General features: G+C 42.0%; 1 protein-coding gene across 1 annotated transcript; it reads right to left on the reverse strand.

Moving 5' to 3' along the window:
• Nucleotides 1-1,062: 1,062 nt before the first annotated feature.
• On the reverse strand, nt 1,063-10,198 carry PSMC2 (proteasome 26S subunit, ATPase 2). Its single transcript, XM_074903378.1, has 12 exons — nt 10,015-10,198; nt 7,842-7,879; nt 6,551-6,632; nt 5,367-5,466; nt 4,898-5,029; nt 4,201-4,273; nt 3,961-4,056; nt 3,539-3,703; nt 2,958-3,045; nt 2,044-2,246; nt 1,431-1,527; nt 1,063-1,338 (listed from the first exon to the last, which is right to left on the reverse strand). Exons 1-12 carry the CDS (start codon nt 10,082-10,084, stop codon nt 1,181-1,183), a joined length of 1,302 nt encoding a protein of 433 aa, XP_074759479.1. The 5' UTR covers nt 10,085-10,198; the 3' UTR covers nt 1,063-1,180.
• Between the last annotated feature and the right edge of the window lie 257 nt (nt 10,199-10,455).

Genomic DNA, 10,455 nt, shown 5'->3' on the forward strand with positions numbered 1-10,455 from the left:
TTCCTAACAAAGTCCACACACCACCCACCCTCTTTCCCTACTGCACACACTTGCTCTTTCTCTACTGCACATGCTTCCTCTTTGAAAAAAACCAGTGGCTTCACAATCTACGCTTGGTAAATTGATGTGTTATATCACGTGAGACCTGATAAAGACCAAGACAAAGCAGTTCCCAAAAGCATTTTTTTCCCAGTTAATTTCTTTGACCTCTTCCCACACACCCCCCTCCAAAAAAAAAATTAATGCAACACAAAAAAAAGACAACAAAAGGCTGTTGCTTTTCATTGTCTAAACCATCCAGCTCTGTAGGAACATGGTAGATGAGTGAAGATCCACCTTGCAGCGTGGCCTGCCGCTAACGACTATCAGCTATTGCCCAGCTACCAGAGCATCGGGACGCAATCAGGGTCCTCCTCTGTGCACAGCAGCATCTTAGACAAGTAATGTGACGTATCAAAGTGCTCCCTAGTAGACTGATGTCTATTAATAATCTTTTTTTAGAGCAGGAACAGGAAAAAGGAATCTTCCTTCCCTTAGAACTAAGAAATTACGCTTATTTCTTCCTCCTTCTTGACCCACTTACTATGTCAGCAAAAGAGATGAAGAAAACCACTGAAGAAAAACAAAACAATTATGATAGTACCAGAGGGTTCACCTAAGGAGAAAAAAAACATTCCTTTGTGTCTTCCCTAAGCTGGGCAGTGACTCCAACCACCAAGCAAGCACTGGAGCTGAGCTGAGCTACATCTGCCTTCTCCTCAGCTCAGTTTCTGCAAGTTTTCTTGGGGCACACCTACACCTTGGTGCTGAGCATCACACAAGCATTTCTGGGTCACCCCCAAACACTGCAGTCACCTGGGGATCTTTCAGCACCTCTACAGCTTAGATGGTAAATTTTGGGGTGTAAAGGGTCCAAATAACTTTGGATTTCTAACATTGCCCAGGTACCTGATTTTAAAATATGCACTGGTTTAGGCTGTATTGTTAGAATCTCACTGAGATTTGTTCCCTACAGCAGCAATACTCTGCTGATGTAGAACACACTCATAATGAACTCACAGCTCCTGTTTGAAATACTCCATTTATTTTTAGCTTCCAAGAACAAAACATGAATTACTGCACTTGGATTTTTGCTTCACAGCAAGTTTAACAACAGGAACAGGAAAAAGATCCCAAGATATTAGTTGTAGGTCATGTAGCGGGGGGTAGCACTGAACTTTGCGTATGATTTAATGACTTTGTTCACTGCTTCTAAGAAGTCTTTCTCTGTTGCGATTTTCCGACGCGCTCGGATAGCAAACATGCCTGCCTCCGTGCAGACACTGCGGATCTCGGCGCCTTTGAAAGAAAGGGACAAACAAATTCAACACTGACCACCAGTGGAGATGAAGCCTACAGAAAATTGTTTAAGAAAAATAAATGCAGCTTACCCGTGCTATTAGGGCACAGCCGAGCCAGGAGCTCAAATCTGATGTCTCTTTCAACACTCATGGAACGAGCATGTATTTTGAATATATGAGTTCGCCCCTGAAAAAAGGATGAAGGACAGAATTGTTCACAGTGACTCTACTGTGCAGCTGTCCACATCCAGAGCAAGGGCAGATGGAAAACAAAACTTATTTGCTGCCCAGCTACAGCTTCCCATCTCTGGACTAGCATATTAATGTGTCCGTTACTAAATTAAGAAAATAACTTTAAAAATAGCTTTAATGGTAGAAGTACCTCAAGAAAAGAGCCAAACAAAACACATTCTAACTTAAGAACTAAACCATGGATCTGGTTAAATGAATCTTTATCTGTTGAGTCAGGAATACACAGTGAATACAGCTGTTTACCATGGCTTCTTGGCCAGGCATGGAATCTGTGCAGTGTGGGAGAACTTTTCTGGCACTTCTTTAATCCCCCAGTTTTCCATGTAGTTTCACAGAAGTTAAGAGTGCTGCTTTTGTTAATTCTCATAAACTGCATCCAGACAATAATGCCCCAACTGAAGAAACACTATGATATCAGAATATACTTAGCTGTGAAAGAAAGCATTCTCACCTCAAGATCAGGCAAGCTGAACTCTATCTTCCTATCCAACCTGCCGGGCCTCATCAGCGCTGGATCCAGAGTATCAGGTCTGTTTGTAGCCATCAGCACTTTGATGTTGCCTCGTGGGTCAAAACCATCCAACTGGTTGATCAGCTCCAGCATAGTACGTTGCACTTCATTGTCACCCCCAGCCCCATCATCAAAACGAGCCCCTGGAGAGAGAAGACACACAAGTTTTACAAAATAAAAGAGGGAGCTTCAGAGCCTGGAGGAGGTGTTGCAGCTGCTACACAGAAGACACCAGGAAGTTACATACAAATATTTGTGATTACTTTAAAAAAAGGTGTGAGGGGGTTATTTGAAAATTACACATTTCAAACAAAGAGTGAGCGTGTTACCTGTCCATTACAACAGGCGCCGTATCTTCATCCTTAGTACGAAAGGGCCTATCTCCCTGCCTAATAACTGGCCAAGCTGCTGATGTTTATAAATGTAGCTTGTCTGTTTTGCCTCCCCCTCAACCAAAATCCTCCCCACCTTGTCTGTGTAAAAATCGTTCTATTCTCAAAGGACTTTTTTTTTTTAGGTTAATTTTCAGCCAGTAATAAAGATTTAGTATATAGTCCAGATGCTGAAGGGCCTTTAAGTTAACAGTACTTTTTGCAATACAATACAGAGATTTTTCACTAAAGTTCCAATAATCTGGGTGTTCCAAATATAAGATAAGAAGTCACTTTTCATGACTTACATAAATCACTTCTTGATAGCTGCCTGGACAGAGAACATGCTGGTAGTAGTTTTGATAAATAGGTATTTACAAGCACATTTCTTGAAATGCAGCAATACAGATAAAGAATTACAACACGAAAAGAAAACCCGAAAGTTCTCATATAAGATTAGAGCTATAGATACTACAAACATACCTCCAATGGCATCAATTTCATCAAAGAATATGAGACAAGCTTTTTTAGTTCTGGCCATTTCAAAGAGTTCACGAACCATTCGAGCTCCCTGAAAGCAAAAAATCAAGATTTTGTTAAAGATTCAAGGCACGTTAAAGGAAAACCATAAAAATTAAACTTTTATTGCTTCCAAACATGTCTAAGTTTCCAATGATAAAACTCTTTCATTTGTACACATATACATAACGGAACATTCACAGATCTTAAAGCAATTTATAAAGCAGAAACAAATTGCTACTCTTAAATTCAGAAGTTCAGATGAAGTCACTTGCCTCAGGGCCAAGTGAAAAGTAAGTGGCAGAGTTGGGAACAGAATTCTAATACTGGAGTCTTCCTGAACCGTAGATTAAACTCTGTGCTGCAAAATCTGTTTCATCGATGACAACATACTTCAGGTCTCATAACTGACTGCCTGATCTGCAGCCATGTGCTTGACAGTTCCTGCCCCCCACCTCGTGTACATTCATCCACTGTACCCACTATGGCCTCTGGTCCCTACAACTGGAAATCTGCAAATCACTCCACACTCCGTTTGCTCTTACCTCTCCCACGTACTTCTGCACCAATTCAGATCCAATCACTCTGATGAAGCAGGCATCAGTCCTGTTAGCAACAGCACGGGCACAAAGTGTTTTGCCTGTACCAGGTGGTCCAAACAAAAGTACTCCTTTGGGAGGCTCAATTCCAAGGTTAACAAATCTTTCAGGCTGTAATGGTGGGAAACAGAAAGCAAGGCTATGTGTGAATTAAAGATAATTTGCATATACTCTGATGCACATAAAGAAAATCATCAATGAAGAGCAATATAAGACAGGCTTCGCTGGATTTCACTTGTCAAAAATAGACTCCCTTTTACTTAGGTGTTTACATTCAGCTACATTACCTTTTCTTGCTTTTTTCAAATGCTAGTCGATGACCAGAATACTTTCAAAATAATAAAAGTTGCAATCTGGAGCTTACTTACATGAAGCAGAGGGGTTTCAACCACCTCTCTCAGCTTTTCAATCTGCTCTTTACAACCACCAACATCACTGTAAGTGACATCTGGTTTTTCTTCTACCTGCACAACAAAAAGATGAGCAAGCAGTTAACAGCCTGATGCTGTGCATCTCTCTGGGCTTTCAACAGCCCAGAACAAGATCCAGTCAAAGTATTCAAAATTACAAGACAAAGTAATGTCTTAGTAGGTAAAGGCAGTTCTCACTTGCATCATGGTGACTGTGGGATCAATCTTTGGAGGCAAAGGGATATGGATTTGGTACTTGTTCCTGTCTACCCTGGTGAGAAAACACAAAGACCATTATTTTAACACCGGTTAATTAAACTGTCATGTATAAACAGCTCTGTAAATTAGAAGCTGAATCCTTAAACTGTTCTTTTCTCTGGCATCAAGAAAGCCCAGCCCTGAAAACTAACAGTCAGATGGGCTAGAAACTGGAATTCCTTCTGCAGAGAAGTTTAAGGTTTCCAAAAATATTAATTCTGAAGTATTTTGAAAACTACACTTTGAAATATCCCACAGAGCAAAGTGGCAAAATATTGATTCTAAAAAGTGACAAGCATCACCTCTTCAGTGAACATTTCCTGTAGCCACCCTGTGTGTAACTGCAGACAGCCAGAGGAAGCAGGCTATGCAGGCTCCCTGAAACCTGGGACTATTGGGGACCAAACTGAAAGGTTTCAGTTCATGATGCACACTTTTTGTCAGAATGACATCGAATTCAACAGACTGCAGCATAGCATGCAGGTAAATCACTGTCTTCCAACAGAAAGACATTAGTGTTATAATTTGAACCACTGCAAAAATATGAAATTATAGTTGTTGATATGCCAAACTAACGGATCAGATGAGAAAGCTTTGTCTCCAGGAAAAATCTTAAGAACACAAGGATTTTGCTTACCCAACTCGCATGCCTTCTTCTATGTCAGTAGGTGCCACCTGGTCACTGAGATCCACCACGAATTTGGCAAACTGCTTGACATTGATAATGTACTTGGGATCCTCGGAGTCTGCATTGATTATCTTTGTACACCTAATACAGAACATACAATTAACACCACCAGGCAGACTAACTGGCTTGCTATTTGTATAACCACCAAGATGAGAGAGTCTTATTTTCCATATACACTGAAATACCTGTTGTACTTGTGATTCTATTATTATAGCACCATACAGTAATTATAGGAATAAATATGAAGTACGTAACACATCAGCAAACATAACATGGTTCCTTTTTGATACAGTGGTAAAAAGCACTATCAGTATGCACAATGCATGAACATTTTTTAAAAAAAAAAGTCTACACATAAGCTATAAATCACTTTTTTAACACTATGCAGCTCCACTGCAAAGAGGAAGAGTGCACCCACCTTGCAACCTGCAATGGTTGCTCACTTTGGAGAGTTTGCTTATCCGCAGCCAGATCCCACAGGGCAGGAGGAGCCAGGCCAGTGTCGGATTCCTTGATTCCTATGTAGAACACAGATAGCTGAGGAGGAAGCAGCTAACCTGTACCTCAGCGATCCTTCCCACACCAAGAGCCTTACACGTAAGCCTGCAGGAAGCTTTCTGAGAGATCTCCAAAACACATGCACACACATCTTTGATAGACTTCCTAAAAAACAGTTTCCTAAAGAAGTGAGGCCTACGTGACTGTGCCAGCTGAACAGGCAAATACCAGTCTAGCCACCCTCTAATACAATTCTGCAGTGTGGGGACAATTACAACCAAGCTTGACAGAGATATCAAGAGAAACATGTTTCTCAAAGTTTCGGAAAAGGAGCGGAACTCTGCAAGTGCTTTCACTCAGGGAAAGCTTTAGTGCAAGATACCAGAAGCTAAAGGATTCACACAGATGAGAAACTTTGAGTCTTCCAAACCATGGATATAAAAAGTACCATCTCCATGATGTATTTGAAAGAATCAAGGATTTTACTGGAAAAGAGAAATTACAGTCTTCCTGGCAGAACTGAGGGCCACTAGAGGATTGGTAACAGGGCAACAAACATACATCAGCAAAACAAAGAAAAATTAGAAAACAAATTAGTTTTTATTGTAACTGTCATAACTGATCAGCTGATTTTAAAAGAGCTGATTTTAAATGCTCACTGCTCTGATACACATTTTTTCATTATACAAGGACTGGCACCATTACCTAATACATTGGGTTTTTGCAGCCTATGAAAGTTCACTCACTATTCAAAGGCAACCTGACACAAATCACAAAAAGTTATCTAGTGGCAGAAAGGGGCATTTTTTCATGCCACCATATACCTAAAAACTACATTTTTGAATAAAAATGTGTTAAACCACAAAATTACATAATTTTGTATTGTATTGTATTTACATAATTGTATTTACATAATTAGCCTTGCCCAATCAAAAAGACCATCATCTACAAAGCAAAAACCTCAGGTTACCAAATAAAGAATTGTATTCTTCTGAGAAAAATAACAATAATAGACCAATGCAGAAGTTGTTTATAATCAGCTCCTTAAAACACTAGTCTTGGTATATGTGTCTCTTTTATTGAAAGTTATCTTAAGAAAGATACCAGTGAGCTCATTAATTTTCTTAAGCAGTTGTTGAATATCATCTTCTACTTGCTTGATCTGCCTTGAGTATGTGCTCTGGCCCTGGAAAACAAATACGTAGATTTTGTAACTCAAATTATATTATGTTTAGGACAAAATGCCAATAGCTGCTAAGCGTCAAGATGTTCAGCAGACTGTCTTGGTATAACAGCCAACTATTGATCACAGCCAAAAAAGACAGTATTAAGTTCCAGTAACAATATTTCTGTTTGCAAAAACAGAGTGCAGCTACACACAATCAACCAATTGCGCAAGTGGAAATTTTCCACATTTGTAAACTTCAAGGACTTGTTTTTCTTTTAAACCTGTTCAACCTTATTTTTCAAACTTTTTTTTTCCCTAAAATTTAAAAAATACTTAGTAAAAATGACATCTAAATAGAACTCTGTATACATTATCTGAAAATCATCTTTTTGGTGATGTTGAAGCACAAGTACAAGTGCTTTAACTACTTTACCCAACCCTTCCATCAGCCACAGAAGATAGCAGACAGATCATGGGGCAAATCAGAAGCTAGATTCTTGCCTGTGATAAAATGCTTTACTATCTTGCTCTGCCTAAAGCAGGCAGATCTGAGTCTGAATTTCCTCTATAAGATCTCCTTTGTATCAACTTGGCAACACAGAAGCCACCACAGTGGGCACAAACCATATTTCAGAGGTTCGTAAAGGAGTCTCAGTGTCAACAAAATTCAGACTTCTGACAAACATAGCAAACATACCCAAATCCAGACATACAGACCCACCATACCCTCTGGTGGAGTGGAGATTTGCATTTCAAGCCTTATTGTCAGTGGAAAACACTTCCCAAGATTATATTCTTTTTTACAAGATCCATGGATTGCTTACTAACAGTTTTTTAACATGATGGCTAAAAGCAAGTAAATTTGATGGAAGAAGGGCAGTTATTGTTCTTTATGAAGCAAGAAAATTGGTTAGTGAAAAAGCCCTAAAAAAGCCCTGGCTGTTAGACCCCTATGACAATCAGCTACGAGATAAAAAATAAAAACAGAAGAAAAAAACAATCATTACTTTCAAGATTACAAATCCACTGGATTTTTTTTATGGTTTGGTTTGAGGCTTTCTCATTAGAAGACAGAAAGGGAGAAAAGATTTTGGTAGGAGAGAAAAACATTAGGAGAAGCAGATTTACTCACTAAGTACACATCCCTCCACTCTTGCATTCAATTCCTAACAGGACTTGTTTTTTTTTAATTTAACACTCTTGTATATATCTATGTATGTTACTTACATATGTTTTCAACAAGGCAATATCTCCTTCATCCAGAGCTGAAACAAGACAGAAAAGACTTAGCTTCCAATTTTAAAAACAAAACTAGCAGTATCAATTCTGCTTCTAAAAGATGAAAACATGTATTTTAAAGGGATTCCCTTGAGTTTCTACTTTTTCATTAAACCAAAGTGGAATAAAAAAGTATCAGACAGTCAAGAAAAACAACACGGGGTCTCCAGCTACTCCCGCCAGTCCAAAAATCTGTACTACACAGAGCTCACAGCAAGCAAACTACTTAAACTTTGCCTTGCTCAGAGTAGTTTACTGACCTGTGACTATACAGAGAAGGAATTGAAAATATCAAAACTTCATCTTTTTAACTTTTTGTTTCTTACTGTGTTTTCTTAAAATCTGTGAAAAACTGTCACCACTTTCTACCAGTGATGTCTCCTTTTCAAAATGCTCGTGTGAGCAGGAATCAGCAACCAAATCTAAGCTGGTCCCGGTAACAAAAAATTACAATAAACTACTAAAGCAGCCTAGAATCAGTAGCTAACACAATGCTGAGTTTTAATATTATAAAATGGAAAACACGTGAATGGTTGCACTAGACAAGATAAACACTCTGGTCCAATATCCTTCTCCAACCAAATGGTCTACAAACGTGACAAATACACAGTGAGCTCCCAACCCCAGGTCATATATTGTTACCAATAGCCCTTAAAAAGTCTTCCTTATGTGAAAATTTTTGTATCCCTGTAAACTTTCGGCAACTTTCAGCAGAATACACAGGAAGGAAACCCCCAGTTTAAATCAGCATTGTGTTTCCTTGACTTGGAATCTAAAAATTGTACCCGAGCCTCAGAATTCCTGCATCAGAACAAGCAGTGTCAGCTGTTAAATGCATAAGCTTTTGCAGTAGACCCCTGCAGAAATGCTCCAGTCAACTCTCTCACTTAACTAAGAAAAATATAACCATTACTGTCATCCCCTATTTGCTCCCATATCACTTGACATTTAACAGACCTTTAACACTCTCCCTCCCTTCCCCTAAAAGCTATCTCTTCTCCAGACCAAATGACAGCCTTCACCTTAAGGATCCCTGGCTTCAGTTTACTCTCTTTTCTAACTCCACTGTACCCTTTTAAGATAGAGGGAGTCCAAAACACACAGTACTGAAGATCTTGGTGCAGCATGTATTATTCAGTATTTTGAAGGGATTTTCTTTTTGGTGTTGATCCTTATTTCTTTCCTGATTATTTGTACTAACCCATTGATTTTTTTTTTTTTTTTAATGTAGTAAACAGTGTTGCTACAATTCAAAAATCTTTCTTGAGCGGCAACAGTTCAAAGTCCATCACTAAATACATACAGTATTGCTTTTGCTTCCAGATGCATTATTTAATATTTACTAACATGAAATTAAAAGGCAAATGAAATTCAAACATGAGGAGCAACTGGCAATTTTCACACTATGCCGGTATCTCAGAAAAATTTGCCATTTCACTCTCTCCCGCTTCCACTGAACGACTTATGAAAGTGGCAGCACACAGGGCTGGACAGTCAGCTCTGCAGGGCTCTACCAAGGAAGAAAAAAGAAAATATCGCGGGTTTAGGCGATTAAGTTGGTCTTTTAACTAATCATTACACCACAAAAGGCCTTTTCTCTTACGAAGAACAAATAAAGCTTTTTAGGAGCCTTTTATAAGAAAACCTTAGCCTTGGAAGCAGCGAGGCCAGACTGCGCCGTGTGGATCCGGGCTGCAGGCAGGCACCGGCTGCCCCACAGCACCGGCCGGGCGCTGACACCCCCCCAGCCGCCCCCGGGTGTTTGCTACCCGCTCCCCGATCAGCCCTTCTGATTCAGCAGCAGACTTCGCGGACCTGACCTCCCGCAGTTTTCCCTCAGGATCCTGACAAACCCGACTGATACGTTTAACACCACCGCCCTCTCCTCCCCTAGGCCGCCCCTCCCGCCAGGGCCGCAGACGCGGCACCGGCCGAGGCCGGGCTCCGGGTCGGAGGCGCCGCGCCAGAAAGCGCATCAGAGGGAATTTAACGTCTTTTTTTTCCTCCAGCCGCGCCCCTTCAACCCCGCCGCTCCCGGCAACGAAATGGCGGTCGGCAGGGCCGCCCCCGCCCCGGCGTTGCTCGGGGAGTTCCCCCGCCACGAACACGGGGAGCTCCTCACCGCGGATGGGTTTATCCTCCTTCTCCTCCTCCTTAGTCTTCCTCTGGTCGGCGCCCAGGTAGTCCGGCATCCTGGCGGCCCCGTCCACGGCCCGCTCTGCCCCGGATGCGTTACGCAGCACCGCCGGGGCTTCCGGCAGGGCCGGGCTGCGCCGGGGGGACACAAAGGCGGGTGCACCGGGCCGAGCGCGCCGCGGGACCCGCGCCACCGGCATCTCCTTCCCCCCCGGCACCGCTACCGCAGCCGCAGAGTTCCGCCCGCCGCCGGCGGAGCGGTGTGCGCCGCGCCGGCTAATCCCGCCCCGAGCCGCGGGTCCGCGCCCGGGCTGCTGCCGGCTGGGCTCCGCCGCGGATGCCGGCCCCGCTGCGGAGAGGCGGCGCGGAGGAGGCAGGGGGGCGAGGGGGTCGGTGGGGGGGCCGGGCCCCGCCGGGCCGCTTATCC

This window comes from Athene noctua, chromosome 3 (assembly GCF_965140245.1).
Source record: "Athene noctua chromosome 3, bAthNoc1.hap1.1, whole genome shotgun sequence".
NCBI lineage: Eukaryota > Metazoa > Chordata > Aves > Strigiformes > Strigidae > Athene > Athene noctua.